At 28.9% G+C, this 26,989-nt stretch overlaps 3 protein-coding genes and 2 long non-coding RNA genes across 16 annotated transcripts in view; 2 read left to right on the top strand and 3 right to left on the bottom strand.

Annotated features, from left to right (window-relative positions):
• The window catches only part of LOC145188522 (DNA annealing helicase and endonuclease ZRANB3-like), an 18,292-nt gene extending 4,061 nt beyond the window's left edge, over nucleotides 1–14,231 (top strand). For 3 of the 8 annotated variants that reach the window (XM_090087099.1, XM_090087100.1, XM_090087095.1), the window contains exons 8-22: nucleotides 573–707; nucleotides 1,030–1,269; nucleotides 1,515–1,694; nucleotides 1,820–1,969; nucleotides 2,078–2,471; nucleotides 3,315–4,532; nucleotides 4,725–4,996; nucleotides 5,219–5,349; nucleotides 6,184–6,277; nucleotides 6,383–6,418; nucleotides 6,639–6,714; nucleotides 12,351–12,412; nucleotides 12,732–12,857; nucleotides 13,270–13,485; nucleotides 13,581–14,231. In XM_090087099.1, the coding sequence (XP_089943225.1) occupies nucleotides 573–707; nucleotides 1,030–1,269; nucleotides 1,515–1,694; nucleotides 1,820–1,969; nucleotides 2,078–2,471; nucleotides 3,315–4,532; nucleotides 4,725–4,996; nucleotides 5,219–5,349; nucleotides 6,184–6,277; nucleotides 6,383–6,418; nucleotides 6,639–6,714; nucleotides 12,351–12,412; nucleotides 12,732–12,857; nucleotides 13,270–13,485; nucleotides 13,581–13,763 (3,513 nt within the window). In that variant the 3' untranslated portion in view covers nucleotides 13,764–14,231. Of the gene's footprint in view, nucleotides 1–572; nucleotides 708–1,029; nucleotides 1,270–1,514; nucleotides 1,695–1,819; nucleotides 1,970–2,077; nucleotides 2,472–3,314; nucleotides 4,533–4,724; nucleotides 5,001–5,218; nucleotides 5,350–6,183; nucleotides 6,278–6,382; nucleotides 6,419–6,638; nucleotides 6,715–12,334; nucleotides 12,413–12,731; nucleotides 12,858–13,269; nucleotides 13,486–13,580 lie in introns of those variants that run through there. The other 5 variants (XM_090087101.1, XM_090087097.1, XR_016452418.1 and 2 more) reach the window with 4 other exon arrangements.
• LOC145192279 (uncharacterized) lies at nucleotides 10,367–11,275 on the bottom strand. The gene is made up of 4 exons (XR_016452421.1): nucleotides 11,136–11,275; nucleotides 10,800–10,887; nucleotides 10,619–10,711; nucleotides 10,367–10,504 (listed from the first exon to the last, which is right to left on the bottom strand). It is a non-coding gene; the product is annotated as an uncharacterized LOC145192279 (long non-coding RNA).
• LOC145198021 (uncharacterized) lies at nucleotides 11,289–12,022 on the bottom strand. The gene is made up of 2 exons (XR_016452420.1): nucleotides 11,813–12,022; nucleotides 11,289–11,470 (listed from the first exon to the last, which is right to left on the bottom strand). It is a non-coding gene; the product is annotated as an uncharacterized LOC145198021 (long non-coding RNA).
• On the top strand, nucleotides 14,156–23,177 carry LOC145189332 (uncharacterized). Of its 2 annotated transcripts, none has more exons than XM_090087102.1 (3): nucleotides 14,156–14,316; nucleotides 17,286–18,296; nucleotides 22,751–23,177. In XM_090087102.1, exons 1-3 carry the CDS (start codon nucleotides 14,285–14,287, stop codon nucleotides 22,854–22,856), a joined length of 1,149 nt encoding a protein of 382 aa, XP_089943228.1. In that variant the 5' UTR covers nucleotides 14,156–14,284; the 3' UTR covers nucleotides 22,857–23,177. The 2 variants fall into 2 exon arrangements, with proteins under 2 accessions (XP_089943228.1, XP_089943229.1); XM_090087103.1 differs by having other exon boundaries at nucleotides 14,191–14,316; nucleotides 17,286–18,277; nucleotides 22,751–22,983.
• LOC145189194 (neo-calmodulin-like) lies at nucleotides 23,163–26,989 on the bottom strand. 4 transcript variants are annotated; one of them, XM_090087105.1, is made up of 4 exons: nucleotides 26,850–26,984; nucleotides 26,596–26,772; nucleotides 26,073–26,205; nucleotides 23,749–23,949 (listed from the first exon to the last, which is right to left on the bottom strand). In XM_090087105.1, the coding sequence occupies exons 1-4, from the start codon at nucleotides 26,956–26,958 to the stop codon at nucleotides 23,874–23,876; spliced, it is 495 nt and encodes a 164-aa protein (XP_089943231.1). In that variant the 5' UTR covers nucleotides 26,959–26,984; the 3' UTR covers nucleotides 23,749–23,873. The 4 variants fall into 4 exon arrangements, with proteins under 4 accessions (XP_089943234.1, XP_089943231.1, XP_089943230.1 ...); XM_090087104.1 differs by lacking the exon at nucleotides 23,749–23,949 and adding an exon at nucleotides 25,470–25,735; XM_090087108.1 differs by lacking the exon at nucleotides 26,073–26,205 and having other exon boundaries at nucleotides 23,163–23,949.

Genomic DNA, 26,989 nt, shown 5'->3' with positions numbered 1-26,989 from the left:
TTGACAAATATAAAAGCAGATATTGTGTAGAATTATTGCTTGAATATTATCTATTGGACAGCAAAGTTATCATAAATGTTCATTTCCTCAACAGTTACCTTGGTGATGTGAATGATGAGCAAGGGGAGCACTTCCATCAAGATATTAAGGTTATGGAGAAGAGGTATCAAGGCCAGTGGGGCATATATATATACTTGCAAATTACTATTAGGGGATTCAAAGAGAAAGTCTAGACATAAAGCACTCCAGACATTCCTACAAATGAAAATTTGTTCCTTGAATAAGTTTTTTTGATATGTTAATATTCTTGTTGCTATGTTGCATTTCATAAATTCAGACTTGTTTGTCATTAAACATGTTTTTGAGCATTTAGATTTAATTAACTATCTTGACTATGCAATTTATTTGTATTTTACATTGTAAAATAGGGGTATTTGATATAAAAAGTTGTGTCAACCTGTGTTGGCACAGTAAAACACTAAATTCTTAGTTTTTGTAAGCAACCATTTTAATAGTTATCACACTAACATTAGATTATTTTTTTATTTTTTATTTTTTCTTCAAAAAATTAGGGTATTTGTGAGCAATTTGAAGTAATACGTAAAGTTTTGAAACAAATAAAAAATCCTGAAAATGGTTTTATTGCTTCAGCATTTGATTACAATCAGCCATTTAATAAGTTGTTTTGTGATACTGCTCTTGCTAAGGTAAGTTTCAAATAATAATAGTTTTTTATTTTGAATTAGTAAAGAAGGTGGTTAAATTTTGATATTAGTAACAACAATACTAGTATTACTATTGTTGTTGTTGTTGTTGTTGTTGTTGTTGTTGTTGTTGTTGTTGTTGTTATTGTTAATTATTGTTAAATTATTATTAAATTATTAACATAAGTATTGCTATTATTATTTCCAAGATTTAAACATCAAACATTTTTGTTTTGTATCTTAAGGATCAGTTTTCATGTCTTTTAAATATCTATTAGATAATTAAATAAGGTGAGTTTATCTTTTTAACAAATAATTTATGTAGGCTGGAGCTGTTCAAAAATATATTTGTGATCTGCTTGAAGGAATGCCAAATAAGTTTCTTGTTTTTTGTTTCCACATGACAATGGTTAAAGCAATTCAAGAGATACTTGCCCAGAAGAAAGTCAAGTACATTTGTATTACAGGAAGTGTGCCATCAACTGAAAGGGGGCATCTAGTAGAAAGGTTCCAATCAGAAAGAGAATGTAAAGTAGCTGTACTAAGCATACAGGCTGCATCAACGGTATGTTTATTTTAAAAAATCTTTGATGAAAAATTCTATTTTTCGAAGTTTATAATTTTTTTGGATAAAGATAGATGTAATAATGTAAGAAGATTGTTAGATGCAATAATTTATAATGATAACATTTATGAAGAGGCCAGTAGTTTCATCAAAAGTAAACATTGACTGACACCATCACTCAGTATATTTTATGGCATCTCTTTTGATGCTCTGTACAAATTATTTAAGTAATCTTATTTTTTAAGGGTCTCACTCTCACTGCTGCAGATCATGTTGTTTTTGCTGAGCTTCATCATACCCCTGGTATTTTGCTTCAAGCTGAAGATAGATGTCATAGAATTGGGCAAAAAAATGCTGTTCAGATTCATTATCTTTTAGCTCAAGGCACAATTGATGAGATATTGTGGACAATGCTTCAGAGAAAGGTTTTCTTTCATTGCTTGTACTTGCTGTATTATTATTTAATGTTAGCTTACTGCTAAAAAGTTTGGCATTTTAGGTATTTTGATTAAATTTATTGTTGAATTTTTTTTTTCCTGTTTTCTTATAGGTTATGGTTACAACAGCAGCTTTAAACGGAAAGATTTCAGAATTATCAATGGATGAAAATGACTACAGCAAGAAAGCCTTACTTTCAATTGTTGATACTTGGGAGCCACTGCACACAACTTCTACTGAAACATCACAGTTATTTGAGGAGGTCAAGATAATAGTTTTTCATTAAGTATGGTTATTAGGAAAAATTTATTACAATTTGTTTCTCTATTCATATTAATTCTTAAAAAATAATTTTTTAAGTTTTCTTTAGAAACAGAAAGCATGTCATTCAAAAGACATTCGATCATTTTTTAACATAAAATCTGAGTGTGAAAAAGGAAAAAAAAGGAAGAAAGCATTAACTTTTTGCATTGATTTATGCAGTGATGGGGAAGACTTTAAGTCCCCCAAAAAGAAAAAAAAGGTTTTTGCTATTAATCAACCTAAGTCTCTGCAGACAAGTGAGAGTTCTTGTGTATGTCTGCTGGATAATAACCAAACTAAAAAGCCTTCAGTTGTTACTGCTGTGGAAAATCAAGTTATATCAAAAACAGACTTAACCACACCAAATGAAGAGTGCAAAAAACATTGTCCATTAGGAAAAAAGGTTGAGGGAAAATCCAATCTTGTAGTTGAATATGAAGTAGAAGCTACTACTTTAAAAGGTGACAAAACTAAAAAAATTTGATATTGAAAAAACACATATTGAGATAATATTATAATATGTATAATAATTATAAATGTATAATAGTTCTATGTAAATTTGTAGCTACTGTCTTAAATACAATTTTAAAAAAATTATTAACTCAAGTTCAGAATAACTAAGTAATTATAAACAAAATGTGAGGTTTTATAATTGCAAATAAGTAAATTCGGGTAATGAATTTATTTATTTGCAATCATAAAATCTGTCTATCTTCAAAGATAGACAGATCTGATCTTTGTAGTCAAAAATCTGATCTTTGTAGATAAGTGATAAAGTAAAAAAAAGAGAGAAGTCATTGTAAATGTTGCATTGTTTGCAATCCAACACTTTAGATTAGTTTTTGTGTTTTCTTTTTCATTTGTCTGGTTTTTTACTGGAGTATTTTTTTTCCAATTCTAAATTCAATTCTGAAAAAGCTTTGGGTTTTTCAAAGCATCCTAAAAGATATCATCTGCTATCAATAAACTTACTACTCCTGACCTGTAGGATATCATAAGTTTTAGTTAGCAGCATCAGCAAAAGATTTTAAAACAAATAATTATTTTTTTAAAATTTTTATTATTAGGTTAAATTATTTTATTACACTTTAAGCCATAGTGTCAACATTCATTTGTATTTTTTGTTCCCTTATTTTATTTTTTTCTTTTCTAAATTTCCTACTAAATTACCTACAATAGTCATTTAGTTAAAACAATAGTATAATTAACCTGTTAACCAGTGTAAAGTTATCAACTATGAATTCTTACAATTTTGTTTTGTTTTCAAGTGCTTAATATGCTTATTAAATTATACCCTTTTTTAGATTTTAATGTATCCACTCACCTTCAAAGTCTTAACACAAACAATCCATTATTAATAAACAGTATAAGTGTTAATAAACAGAGCTTGCCCCATCAAATGTTTCACACCAAATTGATTGAGGGAGATATACTTCATGATGAGGACTTAAGCTTAGATTTGATAAAGTCTGCCAAGGATCAAAGTTGTTTATCATATGTAGAGGAACAGGTTGAGGGTGTAAGACAAAATCTAGATAACGAAATTGTAAAGCAGACAATGAGTAGTATTGAACTGGATAATTCTGATGATAATTTTATGATGCATGGTGTTTACAATGGTTCAGCTTATAGCTCTAGTGATCTGAATGTTAACCAAGATAAGAAGACTGAGAATGATGATAATAACTATCAGCAAAATTTGTTTATGGAAAACTTCAAGGCTTATAACTGTATATCCTTGATTGAAGATGTAAGTGCTGCTGATGAAAAATTACTGTCTTCTGATTCATTAACAGTTTGTTCCTCTGACAAGTTTGCTTTTGGAAATCCATCAAATGTTTTGCCCTTAAAATCCTCTACGGAGATTCTTTCTGTAAATGCTAATATTAATGGAGTTCTAAGCAATACAAGATCTGCTATTGACAATAATGAAAAATGTTCTCAATGGAGTTGTTCCTCTTGTACCTATTTGAATCATTCAGAATTGAAAGCATGTGAAATTTGCCTAAATAAGAGAAATGATAATTTATATAAAGATAAATCTAAAATTATATGCTCGAGGAAATCTGGAGGAAAATATATTGGTATGGATGCAAATAAGCCATTTACTTCCCAATATGATTTAAGTCTTTATTCATCAGATGAAAAAATACCTGTTTCTCCCGTTAACTTTTCCCTTAATCATGTAGCAGATAAACAGACATATGATAGTGCTATTAACCTTGCTTTAAATCTAAAAGTTGACAAAGAGACATCTAGTTCTGGCAGTAACCTTCACTCAAGCAAGCTAGTTGATAAAGGAAGTTCTAATGAAATAAATGAAAGTATAGAGATGTTGTTTTCTTCCAGCCAGGATGTTTTAAATAAGGATTCAGATTCCAATGATCAGCTTAAAAATATAAGCCTGGAAAAATCTTTTGTTGGTAACAATTCCTTTTCTGTTTCTTTTTCTGGTGAAGATTCCATCTTAGTGGAGGAAGACAGAGTGAATGAATTTTTCAAAAGTGATTCTACAGGCATCGGTATTATTTTACTTTTTTACTTTAATTTTCTGTTAACCATATTTTTGTATGTCAGTCAAAATACTGCTGATTTTTTTGTTGTTGTTGTTTTTTTTTTTAATATTTTTGTTGATGTCAGAGTCATATGCATGATCATTATGTGCTTGTATTTTTTTTGCTCTCATACAAATTTTTTATCTTGTTTACATGCAGATAAAGTTGCTGAAAAAATCACATTTACTACTAATCAACATTTATCTCAGAGTAGTTCTTTAATGCAATCTGCAAATGACACTTTAGTAAAAGAGGGTTTGGATTTATTTTTTGACGATGATTTTACCATTGATGATCAATTAGTTACCAACAATCAAACTTTTATAAGTGACAATGATTCAGAAATATCAGAGGATGAATTGAATAATTTATGTCATAGCTTTAAGTTTCAAATGAGTTTCTATACAAATAAAGTTTATTTATTTGATTATGTAGGTATATTATTTTATTAATCCTTTGTTATTCTTTTGTAATGCAAAATTTTATTTATACATTCCACAATTATTAATTTGATACACACTATCAATTAGTATTAATTTGTTTTATATTGTTTTAGTATTTTTAAATCTGATTAAACTTCTTATTTTGTTTTTTTTGTTTTTAAAAGTTTTTTTGTTTTTATTATGTAAGGGTATTTATAATTATTTTTAAAGGAAGAGAAGTATCTTCAATTGAACTTTAATTTCCAAAACTTCTCAATGGGAATCATAGATGATCTTCATCCAACTCTTCTTCTTGATCATCATTTCAAGCAGCTTAAGAATTTCACCAAAGAATGGAAATCGTAAGTATTCTATGTACAACTAATTTGTTTTGGGTTGTTGCATAAATTCCTGCCTTTTTTTAAACATCTGTTTTCAAAGAAATTAAAGAATTTTAACAGTAAAAATAATAACACTTCAATAAATTATATGCTCTCCTTCATTATTCACTACTTCTTCCCATCTTTCTACCAGTTTGTTGATTCCAATTCGTCAGAAATAATTAGGTTGAGTCTCAAAGAAGTTGTTGAGCCAATTCACAAGATGATCCAGATTTTCAAAGCTAAAAACCTCTCGTTTCATTTCAAAGGCAGTGGAAGAGATGGTAATCTGTCAGGTTGAGATCTGGGAAATAGGGAGGATGTTGAAGGACCTCCTAACCGAGCTTTTGGAGGGCTATCTTGACAGTTTTGCAGTGTGTGGTTGAGCATTGTCATGGAAGAGGATCACCTAGCCTTGTTGATCAGGTCTTTTTTGTTGAATTGCCTCATTGACTCGATGCAATTGGGTTTTATAGAGCTTCTTCTTTACTGCCATGTTCTTTTCAAGCATTTCCTCCGAGCAGTTCTCTCAGCTATAGCGTCCTCTCCATACATAACACAAATATCTCTGGTAGCTTTACTCGCTTTTGGACCTCGACTAAAGGTGGAAAGAAGGAGGTGTCAAAAGTGCGATTTGTATGTATGTATGTATGTATGTATGTATGTATGTATGTATGTATGTATGTATGTATGTATGTATGTATGTATGTATGTATGTATGTATGTATGTATGTATGTTTATTATGTTTTGTAAAAAGATTTATTTATATATATTTAATGAATACTTATATATTTAATGAATACTTATTTTTTTAGGTTAGGGCCAAGAAAGCAGTTACTTGTTACAAAAAAAGGTCTAATATTTTCAAGCCCTCTGGAGGCTTACGCTACAATTTACAACAAGAACAACGTGATTTTTTTTAATTTCATATTTTCACTTTTTTTAAAATAAGATTATAGTTATAACATTTCTAATAACATCCTTACGAATTGTTGATGATTTTTTTGAGTTTAGGGTGAAGTAAAAAGTTTCAAGCGTTTCACTGATAAGGTGAAATTTTTTTTTTGTTAAAAGTATCTTTAAGCTAAAGTCTTTCAGTACGTACATAAACGTATAGAAAATATATATCATTGTATAGTTGTACAGAAAACATTTCTTATTTCCTTAGATAAAATTTGTTTTCTTGTCTTTGATTAGCCTTTTTTTTTAAGGCTAATGGTTCATGTGTTAGTTTGGATTATAAATGCCTATGATTAATTTTATTTTTCAGAAAAATTCGAACAAGGTTGAAAAAAATGCAAAGAATGCTGGGGGAAAAGTAATTGCAATAAAGCGGTTGTTAAATGGTAATTCCAAATATTTTTTTTAATGCAATGATGGTTTTTATAATATTTTATATTAACATTTCAGATCAAATGTTGAATCTAGCTTATAGTTTTTTTGTATTTTAAATAAGCGTGTTGCTAAAGTGGCGGTAAATACCGCCGCACTAAACTTTAAAATTTGCTACAGTGGCGGTAAAATTTATGACGTAAAATACCGCCACCTAAAGTTGATATTTTGCTAAAGTGGCGGTAAAATCTAAGTAAAAAATTACCGCCAACTAAAGTTGATATTTTACTAGCGGTAAATACCACCAGTAAATTATTTATTTTGCTAACAGAACCGTTATACTGAACTTAAAATATTGAGTGTCAGTAAAATCCAAGTATAAAAATGACGGAAATAAAAATTATAATTCAATTTAATCTATTTATAAATTTTTTTGACTTTATGAAATGTAAGATAACAAAAGTTGATTTTAATTCTTTGTTAAATTAAACTTTAAAATTTTAAAAATGTATTTAATAAATATCTGCGATATCTAGATCGCATATAGGTGACCAACGTGAGTCGTCCAGTCATGTAGACCTGGGACATGTGATGATAAGAACATATTGTAGATGATGTCCCCAGCTAGCACACATACGTAAATAAAACGTTAAAACAATGTTGCGAGTTTACGTTGGCAAAATGTCGGTTGCCAACGTTGTTTCTATATCATTTTGGTTACAAAAGCGACGTCGCCAACAACAACAAACCAACGTTGGTGCAACGTTGTATTTTTGTTGGCGAAGTGTAATATTTCACGTTGGTGCAACGTTATATTTTACGTTGAATCAACGTTATATTTTATGTTAACACAACGTTTTATCAACATAAAATAAAAAGGGCCAAATTTTGTCTTTTAAATAGATTCTTAATTCTTAAATAGATACTTATAAAACATTTGTTGAACTTAAAAACCTTCGAACAATGGCAAATTTTCTAACAAGAATACAAAAAGAACCCAGAATTTAACATGGTATAGATTATATTATTCAAAAGAAGAATGCAAATTAAATATCACTCCTCTCATAAAATTCATCGTTTTGATGTTCATCATGGATTATTTTCCTTTGTTTATTTATGTTTCCCCCCTTCCTACCGCCATCACGATCACATGGATACCTTAACCATTGTTTTATAACGTCTTCAATGTCAGTATTAGTCGATTTTATGGCTTTGTTGAGGTGCACAGCAGTTTAAAGTAAAGAAAATACATAATAAAGACGCACAATTAAGTTCCACAAAAAATGTGTGTGTGTGTGTATGTATATATATATATATATATATATATATATATATATATATATATATATATATATATATATATATATATGTAATGAATAATTGTACAAGCTCTTAATCCTGTCCTGGAAATTCAAATTCAGCTAAAAACAACATTATAATCATAATTAAAATTAATATGGTTTTAACTAAAAACAATATTAAAATCTTTGTCAGTAGTCTCACTTTTCAACAACTCATTGACTTAGGAGAGTAAAAGAATCAAACTTGCTCTATCTGCATTGCGTCTATAAAATGAATCGGCAATAAAAAAAAAAAAAAGGGTTGGTTAACATGAATACTAATCGAGTGTTGCCCGCAAAAAAAAGGGTTGACTTTGAACTACCAGTTGAGTGAGAAAAATCAACTTTTTTGGTTTTTAATCTTGGTGAGTAAGAAAGGTAGATTTAGCTCACTTCAGGTTTAATCTCGAACTAGCAAATACGGAGGCTTCCAATTGGCTAAAGTATTGTAAAATGAACTTGTTAATATGCTAATGCATATGGTAATACTAAATTAGGTAAAAAAATATGGTAATACTAGATTAGGAGTCCATTTGCAAAACGCCCCAAATCCGAGTAAATTGACTTTGAGAAACTAAAGAAAAACTTACTCTCATATAATTGCGCACCAACTGAAATTGATATTTTCTCTATCTATTTTTTAGGGCTAAGAGTCTTTTAATAGGTCTAATAGATTTCAATATATGTAATGTGGAAATGGAAATAACTCCAATTGAATTGATGTGGAAATGGAAATTTAAAATACTTATATTCATAGTTTCGTGTTATGCAGATGGGCTCCTTAAATGTATTTATCAATTGAAAGAACTAATTAAAATTAAGTAACAATAGTACATTAAATTTATTATGGAGAAGTAATCAAATAAGAAAAATTAGCAAATTTGTAAAGAGTTCATAATTACCCAATAATCATTAAAGTTTAGCATGATTTTGTTGTCTTGAATAGTCAAAGTGAATCAGATTTAAACACAACTGTAATCGTTTTGAAGTAGTTAATGATCACAACTTCCATTCCAAATTCCAAAATGACATGTCAAGGGATAAAAAATTAATAGACAATTAATGTCGATTAGCTTTTAGCTCCCTGACATGTATACTGTATGATAACTTGTTAAACAATGCTTTATTAGCATCACATGATCTTTCCAGCAATATCTAAATTTATAAAACATGCATTAAAATATTAAATAATAAACTTTTTAAATATTAAAATAACTTTTTATTAATTTTTGCAGTGACAAAATTATATACATTACATTTAGATTAAAATACTGGTTCAGCTTAAAGAAATTTTAAAAACAACGTACAAAGTATCTCTTTAGAACTTGTTCTTTTACAGTGAAATGCATCACAGCTGATAAATAATTTAAAACATAAAATTACAAAAACTTGTATTACTGATGTGGCAATGACAGCGAGTTGTTAGCATCAGATTAATAGCTGGTCACAGATTAGCAACTCTATTGCTTTAAGATATTAGTGTTATGTGCTATGTAAAGAAAACAATAGAAAAAAGTTAGTATTTTAACCACTGATATCTATATTAATGCTATACTTTATATAAAATATTTTACAAATACTATATAAATATATGTAACTAAGTCTCTCTCTATAGATATATGCTTAATATAAATATATATTAACATATAAACAGAAAAATTTCATTTTTATAACAACAGTTTATGTAACAACAATATGTTGAGAAGTATTCAATCTATTAAGCGCATTGTTTGCGCATAAACTGCATGTTGCTCAAGCGCTAAGAAGTTATGCTCAATAATAATCAGTAGGCCCCCCATAAAATGGGTCATTGTTGATTAGGGTATCAAGAAATACATAACATAATAAAAAGGGTCCCATTAACCATACACAATAACCATAACATGCACCTGTATGTACCACAATCAAATTACTTTTTTTTAAATAAGTAAGTTTCATATTGTGGGGCATCATAGAAATAGTATAATACCTCTAAAGAAGGGTAAAAAAGTTAAATAAATGGTTAAAACCTGTTTTAAAATGTTACCAGAAAATAAAGCTGTTCATGCCTTTTTGTATTGAGTTAAATTTTACTGTCTGTTAGCTAATGATTAATTATGTAAGGTTTCAAATACTGAAATTTACTAAATTAAAACCATATTTTAACAGTAGCAACTAAAACAAAATAATGGTTGATGTAAAAAAAGAGAATTTAATAAAAAGTAAACACAATATAGATTGAAATTATTATATCATTGAAGTCTTCTCACAAAAACAAACTTTGTAACATAAGCTCTTAACATAACTAGATAAAATAAAAGATGAAACAATTATAAATGAGATTAAAAAAAGATTAAGAATAACATTTAAAAAAACATCTTACTCATTAGCTCTTTTTAGCATGAAAAACTACCATTATGAACATTTTGAAGACAAATCTTCATAATGGTAAATCTTCTTTGTTTTGATGTTTTTACACTCTGATCTAAATAAAAAAGTTATATAACATTTTCCACCTACCATACAATTTGTTAAATGTTTATTTAAGCAAACTAAAAAATAATCTTGTCTTGAACATGTTTTAAGATAAACATTTTACCTTGATTCTTATCTATCGTCATTGAATATGCTAATCAACAGGAAACAGACAAAGTTTTAGTACAAAAGGTTGACTGGACTCTCTTAGAGCCTACTAAATTTGAGAAAGATATAACTGTTTACAAAAAGAAACAAACTCTTAATACCTTTGCATTATTGTCATTACTTTAAAGAGCACAAACCTTTATTAGAGTGCCATTAAATAGCCAAGCTTTAAGATCTAAATTTGGTGGCCTCAGTTGATGCATGTACAATTCCTTGAATGTTCCCCTTAATAATCAGAGTTTATATATATGAGAATAAATATTTAACTATAAATACATTACGGAGTTATTAGTCTAGAGACATAAAATTTTGCATGCTATTAGAATTTTTTTGTTGGAATTCAAGGAAAATTAGTTTGTTATACATAACTAGAGCATAAAAACCATTTTGTTGATGAAATTTCACTTTAGAATGACCCTTTTAAAGTTTTCCTAGTAGTATTAAATAATCTTCATTAATAAAAATATTAGTACCTTTAAGCTTTGATGCATTATCTGTGATCATTTTTTCCTCCTTGTTGTCACACAGTTGGAAAACAATTGTTTAATTATTGTTTAAAACTGCAGCCATGTGTGCTTGTTCAATTTTGATTACGCTTAATATGAAATTTTTCAGCCTAATTTTTTTTTCCTTTATCTTTGAATTTTTCCCATTCTTTTTTGTTTCTTCTCTCAGTTAAAGCAAACTTTGGATCATTATTGTCTGTAGAAATTTTAAAACAGGTTTTACCTGTTTACTTAGCTGTTTTTACTCTTCTTTATAGAGGATGTTATACTACTTTAATGACACCACACAATATAAACCTTACCTATTTAAAACAAAATATTTGACTGTAATATGTACAGGTGCATTATTTCTAGATACCCTAATCAACAATGACTCGTTTTACGGAGAGGGGACCTACTGCTAAGTTTTAATTCTAGCCAGCCAAGTGGTGTTACTATAACCCAAATAACAAAATTAATTATCCATCAATAGTATTAGTTAACTAACTACATTCTTAATCAGTATCATGGCAGCAATATCATCGGGAAACACGTAGAAATATTGCATACCAAATTTAGTTAGTCACAGTAAAATAACAAAATTATTTTCTAAAGATTTGTCAATAGTACCCCACTTCGCCTTACATAAAATGTGACACACTCACTTTCTTGTTATATGACGTAACTGTCACATTATTCCTTTGGCGCAAAGGATGCCAATGATCTTTTGAAAATTTGGTAATGAATGCTTGAGCTTCAGTTGCTGTTTGAAACGATTGGCCTTTATATAAGTCCATTTTTTAAAAAAGGTTGAGTTGAGTTTCACTGAGCATTGTCTCGTTTAAAGTCCCTTGCCTCATCTTAGAAAATTACCGCCACTCTAGCAAATTTCCCAGCTTAAGATGGCGGTATTTACCGCCGCAATAGATTTACTCTTTAAATAATTCACCCTTTTAAAATAAAATTTGGCTTTATATTAGGATCTACGTTTGTTTCGAAATAAGGTGCTAAATGCAAAAATCGCTTAATAACTGCTTAAGGTTACGCGTTTGCGTATGTATATATGTATGTATGTATGGTATGTTATGCTGTTATGATATGTTATGTTATGTTATGTTACGTTTTGTATGTATATGTACGTATGTATATGTATGTATATAGAAGCGTTCTTTTTAATAATATTTCAGATATTTTTTTAACTAGAAGAATTAAAGAAGAAGAGTAATAGCTCTCATTTAAATGAGAATAAAAACGTTGGGTGTGAGGTATTTTAAATTTATATTTGGTTATCGTAATATTTTTAGTAACAAAGAAAATACTTTTATTTTTGTTAGTTTTACCTGTTATTAATTTTCTATATGATAATTTATATATTACTATCATGTTAAGATTATAATATATAAATTATATCGTAATATATGATGTATCTTATAGATAAGATACATATAGATATGATTATAGATATGTATCTTATACATAAGATACATCTTATACATAAGATACATCAAATATTACAATCGTGATAGTCGGAAAATGAAAACGTTTTTAAATTTTGAATAAGATGGAAAATATTTTCATGTTTAGATATTGCAAGCAGTAGACAAACAAGGTATTGCGCTGTGCCTACATTGTAATAAGCAAGTCATTCAGATTGCAGCAGGCTCATGGATGGCTCGTTTTTGCTCTCATACATGCATGCAAGAATTTAAAGTAGCTTGTTTTTTAAAGTTTTCTTTTAAAACTTGCAACTTCGCGTTTTTTTCTTTTTTTAAAAAGGTTTTGTTAATATGTAATATATTATCATATAATATATTTTAAAATGATATAATATATAGCTGATATTCGCTAATATATATATAACAGCTTGATAATTATCAGGCTATATTTTTCATTACTTTAAAATACCACCTCTTCCATTTGTATCTTTCTATATGCACCTTTGTCTCTGCATCTGTATTTTTTTTAAACGCAAGATACCAACTTAACTCGTTCTGATGCAGTATTTCAACTTTTTAGTTTTTAATTTATAAAAGTTAATGAAAATTGTACACATGCAAACATACCGGTCACATACATACCGGTCCTTTCGTTGTTGTTGATAGTTGTTTGTTTTTCCGTTTAGATACGTACAAAAAGTAGAAATCAAAACGCTAGAGAGCAGCTTTTTGCTGTAGAACTTGGAGTCTGTCAGATATGTGGTACAGATGCTCATTCTATTTTCCAAGAAATTTGCAATATACCAGTAGCTGATAGAAAAGCAGTTTTAGAACGAACTAACTATATAAAATTGCCTGTATCCTCGTTAAATAAAATGATCAAATCTCCTAAGGAAGGCATGGTAATGAATTTAAAGATCAAAATTTAAACATTTTTGTTTAAACCAGGGACTCGTTTTTATTTATGGGTTTTGCATATGAAATCTTGTTTCTTTAGTTTTGGGAAGCAGACCATGTTCTTGCGGTTGTAGAAGGCGGTGGAGAATGCGGTTTAGAAAATTATCGAACCTTGTGCACTCCCTGCCATAAAGTTGTAACGAAGGACTTGATGGTTAGAATAAATAAAGGAAAAAGAAGCGCTCAGAACGGGGTCGATATAAGTTGTTATTTTAAGAGATAGCGAAATAAATATTTTATTGAAATTTTAATGTAATCTAAAACCATTATTAATATTTTCTCGTTTACCATCGAGCCTTTTTGTATTATCCTTATTACCAAGCATCCAGCAACTTATTTATAATTGCTATGTAATGTTTTTTTTTCTTTTTCTGTTTTTCCGTTGACGAAGTTATAAAATTCATTTTTTGAACAGCAATTAATTTTCATGTTCTTTCATTTAAATATTTTTATATTTCACTCTGTGAACAGCAAGCATTCGATTCGATATTGTTTCTTCTATTTTATTCTTTAATTTCAAATTAGTTTTATTACTTTGTTTGAGATGTAATATTCAAAATTAATGTATAGGAAACTCTATTCGCATGAAATTATTAAATTAAAATTAAAATTCTAAAGATGAATAAACAATTGCTTCCGATGAGCGAAACGTTATATTTACTTAAAAAAAAAAAGAGGCTGATTTCGTTTTACGGATGACTTTTCTCTTGTTAAACCTTACTCTGTCTTCAAAAAACTAATCAAATGAACAGACCAAAAAGTTCACACTTTAGAAGGTAAGTTTTGTTTTATGACTTTATATTATCATAGTGATAATAAATAAAGATGGAATGAGAGGGTATTTTGTTAACAGTATGCTGTAGTTGGTGCATGCGTTTTTTAAAATATGCGTTTTAAAATAAGCGTTCGGAAACATTTTGAAAGATCTTTTTCACAGAACTAGAGCATCCCACCATCGGAAATTGCGTAAATTCCGATGTGAGAAATAGTTTATTATGGTGACTCCGATGTGATTTAATCCTTTTATTTTCCGATATTTTCCGATGGTTTGTGGTGGCTTGCAAAATTTTGCTGTAATTTTGCGAAAACTTCGTAATTATAGATAAATACATCGGAAATACCACAATATTACGAATTTACACTTTAAATACGATTTATTGTGAAAATATCTTACGATAATGCGTAAATCTCGAAATAAATCGGAGAATGCGTGAAATTCTCCCCATCGGCCTCGGACTGCATCGCACCTCCGATGTGATACCATTCCTCACCATCGCATCACATCGGAGTTACCTTTATAAGCTATTTCTCACATCGGAATTTACGCATTTACGCAATTTCCGATGGCGGGATGCTCTACACAGAACCATTCTATAATTACTATTTCACGGAACCATTCTTGTATAGTCTAATACTCGGTAAAATCGTGAATTTGAACATTCAAACAAGCTTGCCAAATAGTATATACCAATTATGGTCTAGTTTATTACACGGCCATTTGTACTGCATTTTAGAGGCCTTTATTTAATTGCCTGTGCTGAGCTATTTAGGTCAAGATAGCGAGTTTCATGAGCTGACAACTTGTTATGAGCATATTGATAAATACCAATTGGTGTGCTGAACTTTTACCCTCTTAACTTGAAACCTTTGTAAAAATCTGAGGTATACTATTTCGAAAAAGAGATCTAAGATCATTAAAGATTATAACAAATTTTTATAATCCTAATGAAGAGAAAAATGCAAATGGAAATATTTCTGGTATCTGTTCTGGAATAGCAACAGCAAGTGTTCTTAGATGGGGGTATATACGGATTGTTCAGAAATATATTCCAATATAGCTATTGTTATACAGCTTCTGCCCACTTTCCGCTGTCAAGTACTTTCTGCTAGCATATCTTAAACACCTGAATTATTCTTGGAACTTCGGTGAGTTGTCTGAATTTTCCTAGTTGAAACTTTTAGAATCATAATATTACCAAATAAAAATAAATTTTTATAGTAAGCAAAAATAATACATGTTTTTTTTAAATTAAAAACGTGTTTATAAGAAACTAGTACAAGAAGTCCCAAAATTTTAAGAAACTATTAGTACTGAGTTCGTTTTCGATAGGAAACTTATTTTATTAATAGTTCGAGGAATATTTCCTAATTTGTGCTCTATTCAGGGACAAACCTGAGAATCATATTACGTTGAATAAGATTGATGAAACTCAAATAACTTTAGTTGACTGTAAGACATTTTATCTTACTTGTTAAGATGTTTTCAAATTGAAATTTATGTACTTTTTCTCTCTTTCCGTTAAAATCTGAAACTTAAGAAACTCTTAAAAAACTTTTAGTAAAGTTGTAAAAAACTCTTAAAGTAAGAAACGGTCTGGTAACAAAAAAAAAAAAAACAAAAAAAAAAACTTGTAATTATTCTCATAATCCCATAATTTTTATCATCAAAAAATGATTTGTCTGTTAAAGAGGATTTTTTGTTATTTTATTTTTTTGATAATTTATCAAGTATTGTTTCAAGAATTTATTACCAATTCACATCGGTGAATAATTTGCTTATCGAACCTATTGACTTTTAGACAATAGATCAATTGATCTATAAAATTATGCTGTATTGTAGCATAGAACAATGTTAAGAAGTAGAATAATTCAAAAAAAAAATCTTTCTTAACAGCAAAACTAGCGAAATTTCGATTAGAGTTTGCAAAGAAATACGGTATTGAAATATTTTTAATACCGGTATATAACGATATTGCACGGTATTTGTAAGAAACATCTCAAAAATTTAGCCAAATCATTAAAAAACGTTACTAAAAAATTTTACAGATCTATTTTTCTTTTTTCATTTAATTCATTTTATTTTTTAATATTATTCAAAAGTTATAACATTATTAACTCAATATTTTAAATTTCTAATAAATGATATTTAAAAAGTATTAACGCATTTAACATAAAAATTAATTCGGCTTCCAAGATTAGTATGAAAGCTACCAGCAGCAGAAAACATTTTTTCGCTGGATGTTGACGAGGGCTGCATTTGTTGATTGATAGCATCATCAATCAACAAATTAAGAAGCACCAGCAACAACTTAAGTTCGATGTTTGAACTCCACTTGCTTCAAATAACTTCTTTAGTATCTCTGAAAATGGATCAGAACTAATAACCTTGGGGTTGGAGCGAAACTATCTTTGTTAGAAATTTTTTTTACAGTGTAATAATTTAGGTACTAACTTAGGTAACAATCCAGGTAATAATTGGCATTCTCAGCAACTTCTTCATTCGGTGATTCGATATCAACGCTATCCAATACTTTGGTAAAATTTTATTTGATTATAGTTTTTGCATAATGAATAATTGCTGACTTGGATAAATATTTCAAACCATCATTATTTTGTGGCATATGTTGCAATAACTACAATACCTGTGAGTAACTAAGTAATACAAAAAAACTAACAAATTTGTCGTTTTAAAACGGCGGAACAAACTAACTTTGTTTTCGTCTTTCATTTACAAAATTCGAACACAAAAAGTAGAGTGTATTGCTTTGCATAAAGTAGTAGAACAGTGAAAAGTTTCAGTGACCTGGTAAGAAAACTTCAAAAAACCTATAGAGATACAATATAAAAATCTCTTTTATGGTTTAAAAACTATATCCTCACTTTTCTCATTTGAGTTAAAATTGTTTGTTTTCAAAACTAAGTGTATATGTATTTTTTTTTTTTTTTTTTTTTTTTTTATCTTTAGAGCTTTGATTAAACAAAACCAAGAAAGATTAAAGCTTGCTTCACTCGAACAATCTTCATTGCTAGAGAAAAAGAGTAATTTGCGACCGAGTCACACTGATAAGTTAGCACAAAGTGCGCAAAGAATACCAGATGGAAATAAAAAGATACTACAGTTTAAACAGATAGAGAAATCTGTTCAAAGCGGTTCTGCACTATCTGAAGAACAAAAAAAAATCATAAAAGCCATTCAGGCTCGCAAATCTGCTCCAGGAGGACAAATATCGTCATCTCAAAACCAAGTAAAAAATAGTCAACCAAGGCAAGCTGAAAAATCTATTTTAAATGAAAAAACAAAAAACCAACAAAATGCAGACGTTGGCATTGAGGCAAAGACAAGCGAAAAGAGAATATTAGAAAAGCAGGGGCAGGCCATGCAAACAAGGCAGGCAGAGGAATCTTTTCAAACATGTCCCATTTTATCTTCGGAGGAAAGAAATATTATCAAATCAATGGTGACTCGTAAATCTATTTCAAGTGAAAAAACATTTGCGCAAGAACAAGAAACGATTAAACAAGCAATGCCGGAAGACATATCTGGACAAAGTACAACTGACGAGCAGTTTAGAAAAACCCCAACGAGAAAGCTATCCAAAACTGAAATAGCAAGAAGAGAAAGAAAGCTTTCTCTTCAACAAGAAGCCCAGTCAGTTAAAAACCAAGTCGTAAATCTAGAGCCAGAAGAATTTTCAGAGTTATTTTCTTATGCACAAAGAAGAGTATCTGACGTATCGCCTCAAGTGCCAGGCTATCCTGTCAGTCAGCGACAACATTCATTACTCTATGAAAGTAAAATAATTGAGGAACAGCCTAGCTCACTTGAAGAACAGCCTACCTCATTACCGGCATCGGAGTTTCTTAAACACCCTGTTATAACGTTATGCAAAAATTGCAATTTCAACATCGTGACTAAAGTGGAGTATCTTTCGGGAACCCTCACATGCTTATGCAGTGGTATGATGTGCATAGTAACGTAAATATCTTTTGTTTATTACATTTATTTTATTTTGAATCTTTAGTAGCTGCATGATGATTTGGTTCATAATTATACTGACCTTTAAGTCAGTTTAATCATACTAACCTAAGTCGAGAAATATGGTTTTAATCATTCTAACCTAAGTCTAGAAATATGGTTTTGCATTGGGGAGACAAGGTTTAGTTTCAACAAAGTTTATAAAACTATGTTTATTTGACCCAACCCCTAGCAATTTTATAAAAACTAGTAAAAAAAATATAATAAGGTTTTATCCCATCCTTAACCTACCTTCCTTAATGTGGTAAGTTACACCATTTTAAAAAAGAAAATACTTTACATATTTAACACACAATTCTTTTTTATTATTTATTTCAACATGGAAAAAGGAAAATCTCTACTCAACCTAAGAACATTGAAATGTGCTTTATACATAAAAAAAAACATAAAAATGCATAGCAACATTTTGATCTAAATAAGACATAAGAACATGTTTCATAAAAAAGGATTATGATGCGGCAAGATCAATCTTTCTCGTTGTAAAAAAAATAGGACTGATCTTAAGGGAAAAAAATTTATTATTCAAAAGTTATTATAATGCATGATATGCACAACTATGTATAGAAAAAAATTGTTTCAAGAATTTCTAAATACTTCTAAATAATTTCTAAAGACTTTGTGTTCACAAGTTAGACTTTAACACCAAAAAGCTGTTGTTATGAATATCTTTTAACTTTGAATTCTGCAATTACCAAAATTTGGTTCTTATTTACTTTAAGAAGTTACATATGAATACTGCAGTGATGTCTGAAAAGAATTCTGCCCTAAAAGTCCTATCACAACTAGCCCCGGTCTCCCTTACTTATAAACGATCTACAGCCATAAAACAAAAGAGCATTAAAATAAGAACGATCTACAGCTATAAAATAAAAGAGCAACAAAAGTTAATTAAGGAATTTTCAGTCTGTTCTTTATTTGCACGGTTTTTAATTCTAAATTTTTTATATTTTGTTATTTTAAGATGTTTAGAAAGCTTTAACAAATAACAAATAAGAAAAATTAAGTTCGAATTATTTTAGATGTTTTAAGCTATAAAAATAAAGGGCGAACAGAGGACTCAATTTAATTGAAAAGCGGTTTTTCAAAAAGGACATAAATCTATTTTTGCTAAAATTAAGATTTAAGTTACTTTTTTTTAAAGATTTTATAGTGTAAATAGCACGAGTCTAATGTAATAGATTCTATAGTGTAAATGGCACAAGTCTAACTATAGTTAACATGGACTGAAAACTATACATCCACTTCATTTTCAATGTTAAAATCTTTAAGTTTTTTCAAAAAGGTATAGGTCTCCGTTTCAGAAAAATGTACAACAAAAACACAAGTTTTTGCTAGTGCAGTAGCTTCTACAAAAAATTAAACCTATAATTGGTTTCTAAACAAATTACAGATTTAAAACTGGAAATTTTGGCTTGCACTTTAACTCCTAGACAAGGTCGGAAAAGATCGAAAATAAGAAAAACAGAAGAGAAAAAGCACCAGAGATATTCATATCTTCGAAAAAAACAAGTTAAAGCTTGCAGCCGCAACAACAAAAGATGTAAAGCAGGCTGTATCTTGGCAACCTGGATATTGTATCTTGGCAACCTGGATATTGTATCTTGGCAACCTGGATATTGTAGGTGAGACCAGTTGGTATTACACTTGCTACTTTTTATTGTTCAAAATTATTTCTGTTGTTAGCTATTTTTCTACCAAACTATAGTTTTAACTTTATAATTTATATTTTCTACGGATTTTGTAATATATATCTTTGAATTTCTTCTAAAGATCAACTATCAGTTTCTAAATTATATTATGGATTAAAATAAAAATAGTTTTTTTAATATCAATCTTGACGGTCTTTTTTTTTCAGGTTTTTTCCGGAAGCTGTATAATGAAGAAATAAAAGTTAAACAGGATGCTTTTATTCTAAAGTTTGTCAAATTAACTCAAGTGAAAGGACAGGCCAAGGAATACTTATATTTACGAAAACATTCAACAGACTACAGTATTGCTGACAGGAGTTGTAAAACAAATCTGTTTTTTTTTTAAAAAAAAAAAAACATTTCCATTACATGTTTTGGAAAAAGGACTAAAAATACTTCTTCAAAAATGGGTGTTTGAAAATGTGGAGGCTTTCGGTAAACTCTAGGTGATAAATAAATCACCAATTCAATAGTAAATTTTATTAGTCAATATAAAAATGTGTTTCGCACTTTGGGAGAGAAAAATTTGTAAAAGTTTTTCTTCTGTCTGAAATGCTGTAAAATTATGGAGAAACAGAAGTACAAAACCAAAACAAGATGTTTTATCAGATCAACGTGACAGATTTCTAAATTTGAAAAGTTTTTTAACACATATTCAATTTTGGATTTGGAAACCAGAGAACAGATGTCTGTTCTTTTTTGTGAAAATTTGAAAAGAAAAACTTTGATATGAACCTAAAGGTAGAAGAGTTTGCTAAATATTATCTGTACAAAGAGCAAATAAATTCTACTTTCTTATGAAAGAGAAAAATGAAAAAAGTTAAGTATACTTTGACATGCAACGAAACCAACCAAATCCTAAATTTAACTTTGGTGAAATGTTTTATGCTTAAAAAATTTGGCTCTATAATCTAACATTTGTTTGACATGATCAAACAGTGTAAAAATAAAGATAAGATGTTTGTTTACACCAAGTTGGAAACTCAAAGTGGTAGAGGATCTAATGAAGCGTTTTTTGCCCTGGTTCACTACTTTTCACTAATTTTAACTCGTCTTACTTGTTTTTCTTACTTGTTTTACTTGTCTTACTTGTTTTTCTTACTTGTTTTACTTGTCTTACTTGTTTTTCTTACTTGTTTTACTTGTCTTACTTGTTTTTCTTACTTGTTTTACTTGTCTTGCAAAAAGATTTAGTTACAGTAAGAAGAGCTAAAAACCAATTAGACCTACAATTATTTTTTGATGCTTGTTCACCAGTGAACAAAAATTTCATTGTTTTATGTTGTTTGAAAAACTAAATCAGTGTTATGTTTAAAGTTGTCAAACATTTTTTTCCAATCAGGGGTCATAGTTTTTCACCTCCTCATCAAGTTTTTGGGCATATAGAAAAAAATGGTATGCAAGAAAGAAACAATTTTATCTTCTCTAGAATGTTATAGAATTTTTTCAAAGAATGGAACAGTGCAAAAACTAGGAGACGATTCGTTTTCTTAAAGCTTTCCAAAAAATAGCTGAACAGATTCTTTAAAAAAAACCATATCCAATGAGAAATCAGAAAGTTGTAACTTACTTTAAAGAGAAGATTGAAGTGCGTATTCTGAAGAGACTTGCTTTCTTAGTATTTTACCAAAAAAAGGACAGGGTTTTTCAAAAAAATAGGAGAGCATTTTTCAAAAATGACTGAAGAGCAATACCTAGACCATTAAAAGCAAAGTTAAAAAGGAAAAGAAAGCAGATATAAAAAGGTTAATGGCTTTGATTGAGGTAGAAGATGTTATGAGGAGAATGCCTGTGTTCTTCACAGGCATAGTCCTTATATCATCTTCTACCTCAATGAAAGCCCTCATACCATTTTCTACCTCTTTATCATAGATATTTTTTATTTATTAAAAAATCTTTAACCAAATTTAATGTAATTGAGTATTTTTATGAGGTTAAAGAATGTAATCTGCAGCCTGGTTTGAACCGGTGCGGCTGAAAGCCATGAAAAACCGTCTCTAAACATTTTGAAGAATAATTGAGCCATCCCAGTCTGTATTATACGTAATTTTGACATCAAACAACATTGATTGTAGTTTTTACTTTTTGAAATAGCGCACATGACTTTCATATTGTTACAAAAAAAATGAAACCCCGAAGAGGGTCTTCATTTATCACGTAACAAGAACGAAGTTGTCAAAATATTTGGAGGGTCCCAGGAATTTACGTTATCATTTTTCATAAGTCCATCCAAAAAAACTTAAACCGCAACCATTAAATTATTAAAAATATAAATTTAACGCAAATTTTTTTTTCTCTAAAAAAATGTGAACTTTTTACGCCCTTTTTGAAAAACCTCTCACATTTTAAACAAATATACATAAAAAAAAAGAAAAATTTTAACAGTAAAATTATCTTCACTCAAAATCACAATTAACTACTGTTTACAAAAAATAAAAATTAATATTTGTTGAAAGTTCAAATAGATTTTTTTTTTTGAAAAAATTAACGAAAAAAACGCCCTTCAATTGATAACATTTTAACGACAGAGGTGAAAAAGTAATAAAAGAGAATTGATGAAAAAAACGCCCTTCAATTGGTGAAAATGTAATAAAAGTGAAAAGGTTAAAGTGTGTAAAAAAAAAATTCAACAAAACTTCTGTTTCCTTTTTTTTTTTCTTTATTTTTTTCAACATTAAAAACCAAGAATTTACATTTTTTTTTTAGAGGATTTTTATGTGGCTTCGTTCCTTTTTGTATCAATGAGTGCAAGGATGTTGTCCACGTATGCCCTAACTGTAATCAAATTCTGGGTACTTACAGAAGACTATGAAAAACGTTTTGCGTTATAAATAGTTTGTTTTCTTTTTTGTAATTGAGAATCCGAACTCTATTGCTGGCCTAAATTTACTTTTAAATGCAGAATCTTATCATTAGTTTAACAAACATAATTGTATTAAATTAACTATTTTGATTTCTCGCGCGTCCCAAGATTTTTTAGATAAATTGCTTAAAATTGTTTTTCACGTATGATAAGCTAGATATTATCAAACTGGAGTAGTAATTAAGGAAATGAAAACCATCCATCCATTATTTTTATGCGAGTGCCCTCACATTAAGGTTGGCGATCGGGAAGGGGAATTCGGAAAGTGCACCTTGGATTTCCACAGGTAGCTTTTTCTTACTTAAAGCTTATTTCTAATTAGAGCTACCGTAGTGTGACTTAACGAAGTCCTATGTTTTAAGAAAGTCCTAATTTAAGAAATGGCAAATTTCATATACATAAAATAAACATTTAGAGCAAAAAGTTTAGTTATTTTATCAAATTAGAAATCAAGTTAAAGCAACAAAGTTATTTTCCGCAAATGTTTCTTTTATATATACGAAATTTTTCATTTCTTAAATTAGGAATTTCTTGAAACATAGGACTTTGTTAGGTCACACCACAATATCTTTCTCAGACAATAATTTTTTCTGATAAAATTTTGCACATTTTCTACTATTCCAGAAAATTCCATAGACAACTGATGAATCTCATCTACCTGAAATTTTCCTACATATCTCCTTGATTTTATACCCTTTTTTCAATATTATGTATTTTTTTGTAGAGGTTTTAAAATTATGGCTGCACTTGACACATACTAAATACACCTTTGATTGCACTAGGTATCCATAAAGTACTTTAAATAGTTAAAATGGCATGTTACATTTTTTTTTTTTTTTTATAGGTTTCAATAATTATTAAGAGGATCTTTTTAAAATCACTTATAACTTAACTCTTCAAAATGAAACTTGAAATCCTGGATTTGCTTTGAAATCCCTCATTTGAATATAGAACACAGGTCATATTTTACGCGTTTAGTGGTTTGAAAGCTGAAACCATTTCTTTAAATTCTTGAAAGTAGATTTTCCTATTCTTTTCCAACCTAAAAGACAATTATTTTAAAAATCTTAAAGATTTTAATCATTCAATAACAAATAAAAGAGTTTTTACATAGTTTTCAGGTAAAAGTAAAAAATGTTACAGTAAAAGCGCTACTTTTGCTGAAACTTTTATTAACTAAATGCATATTTTAAACTATTTACTTCTGCACAGAATTTAGAAGACGTCATGGATAGCTCGGCTTCTCAATTATTTAACTTACGTCGTAATTTCCTAACATGTTTAAATGACCTAACTCGACCCTTATTTCAAATAAATTGATGACCAAAATCTGATCAAAAATATTTCAAATTAAAATTTTTCATTTTGATTGAAAATGGATATAAAAAGTATTTACGTTGTCCGTTAACAACACTTTTAAACCTTACTTTTTAAACCTTTTTTTTTTTTATCGGGTTTTAAATTCAAATCATTTAATTAGTCACTTTGAGCAGACAACTTTTAACTCTTTAAAAAAGACTTGCTATCTGTGCGATGCCTGTATCTCTAGGTAGAACCAAAAAAATGAACAGGGACTAATTTAATCGTATGCATCAGAGGTCAAGCTCTAAAAGCTGCATCGTTGGAAAAATCTGCTTAAATATAGCATTTGTGGCAAAACATTTTTCAGAGATATTTGCATGTAATTAGAAATATTCAATCATTTTGCAACCATTTTTTAGAAATTTTCACATCTGATCTTGTTTTTATTTAATCTTTATACTGATATTTTTTTGCACAATTCAAAAAAAATAACTACTGATGATATTAAAACTTACTTTACTTTGCTTATTTAACGATAAAAGTTGATATCAGCTCAAAATGAATTTTTTCAAGAATCAAGATCAAGAATCAATAATCGCAAGATCTTTCTAAGAATAAGAAAAAAGCAACCAATAACTACCAGCGCGTAGACATCAAACGGTTTGTATAACTTGGTGCAACGAACACATATCTAGCACCAGGTTAACTATTTGGGAAGAAAAGAAACCAAATTAAAAAAAAAAATGAATGCAGATTTATGCAAGTGGCAAAAATTCCTAACACTCATGGAAAAACACTAGAAAGGCTGTTGTAAAGACAAACCTTTAGGTTTACTATGAAATTTAAAAACTTATGTAGAAACATTTCAGCACTTTTTCTTCATTAGGATGATTCATTCAAATGACATTTAATTTTAAGTTAACCGCTATTAAATAGGAAACAAACTTCATGCATGCTTCATCAACAATCAAGTCAACTATGCTATGGAATTGCTTATCTTATTTACATAATAAGTCTTTATTTATATCTCATATATATAAAAAATAATTTAGTTCTTATAATTGCTTGATACCTATGTTTATATTACGTGCTTATGCAATATATAATAATATATTTATGACAACTATTGGCATATCATATTTATATCTAGGTATCATTTTTCGTATATAGGAAACGACGTATATAATGTTAAATAAATTACAATATATAATTATTTGACAATATCAAGTCATGAAAATTAAAAATACTGTTAAAAAATAAATTGCTTTCACTAACACGCTTCAAAAGTCCTTGCTTTGCCTCACTTATCAGGTTTTTTCCTCACAAAATCAGTTTTTCCAACGATTTAACTTGACCAGTAGCTTGATCACCTGATTAATATGGTTATATATTGCAGTAGTATGACAGTAAAAACTTTTTTGTCTAACCATACAGTTGCACACAGTTGGATCTCATAGTTGAAAGTTTTTTTTTTAAACCCGAAATGAGGCTGCATGATCGCATCACAGCATAAATATCTTTTATATCTAACGTCCATGTTAATGAAAAAAAAAGAGATTTTTGATATGACACATGTGTTGATATGACACATGTGTTCTGAAGGTTTTAAGATGACATTTGTTCTAAAAGTTTTATCATTTTATGTAGATGGTTTAGATTTGCTAAACATGTTTGGAAAATAAAATGCAAAATTAAATTTTTAAAATTTTTGCCTGAAAAGCTGAATTTTCAAACATAACAGTCTACAATATAAAAAAATTTCATCACAATCTATGATGATCCAGCATATGATGATCCAACATATGACATTAGTTAATTTGAGAATGAATCATAAGAATCTTACATAAAAGAGTAATTACATACTTAAAGTGCTTAATAATCCCTTCTTTATCAGATTCCGATGCTTTCTCCATTACGAACATCAATGCTTCAACAATATCGCGAGCAGCGATGTAACCGTGGCCCTCAAAATCGAATGCATTAAAAGAATCCTTTGCTAGAATCCAAAGTTTAAGAAAAAAGGCTATTTAAAAAAGTAATATTTTCAAAAAGCTAAATCTATATGTATAAAGTGTCAAATGTTTATCAGAAGTGAGAGAAATCTTTCCTATCCCATGAACACTCTTCACAATAAATATATGATACTTTGGTTGCCATATTTTGACGGTAAGCCAACGCTTTGAGCTCAATCCTTTAGATGAAGTTAAATGAGTGTTTAAAAACAATCAAGTTTATATTTCCTATCTTTTTTTATGGAGCGTTTTTATAATATTTTTTCTTAAATTTACATTTTACATCAATGCACTCTTCTTCTGTCATCCTCTTTACAAAATATTGGCCGCAAGAGGAATTTTTCTAGAATAAACGAAAGCGAAAAATTTCTTACCTTCTTTCGTATTCTTTTCGTCTGTTTCAAATCGACTTATGAATTCCATAAATTCATCAAAATTTATCCTTCCATTTCCATCATCTACCGCAATGGTTAGGGTCTCGAGAAGCTTATCTGTTGGGTTGTATCCTATGGTTAATAGCATTTCACGAAGATCCTGAGAAGGAAAATACCCTAAAAAAATTTTTCTATCTGTTTGAGTAAGGTTAATCAACAAATTGTTTTCTTAGAAACATGTTGAAAAAAGATACCTTGATTCTTCTTGTCGAGAAGATTAAACGCGTTATGGAACTCATTTATTTGATCCTTTGAAAATCGATTCTTATAAGTATATAATTGATTCTTATAAGTATTCGCCATCTTCTTAGCGTAACAAGCGCGTTGAAGAAAA

Source organism: Hydra viridissima, unplaced genomic scaffold, assembly GCF_058129835.1.
Source record: "Hydra viridissima isolate aposymbiotic clone 2 unplaced genomic scaffold, HvirCarnegie_v1 scaffold_5, whole genome shotgun sequence".
NCBI lineage: Eukaryota > Metazoa > Cnidaria > Hydrozoa > Anthoathecata > Hydridae > Hydra > Hydra viridissima.
This window is presented reverse-complemented; position numbering and strand designations above follow the sequence as displayed.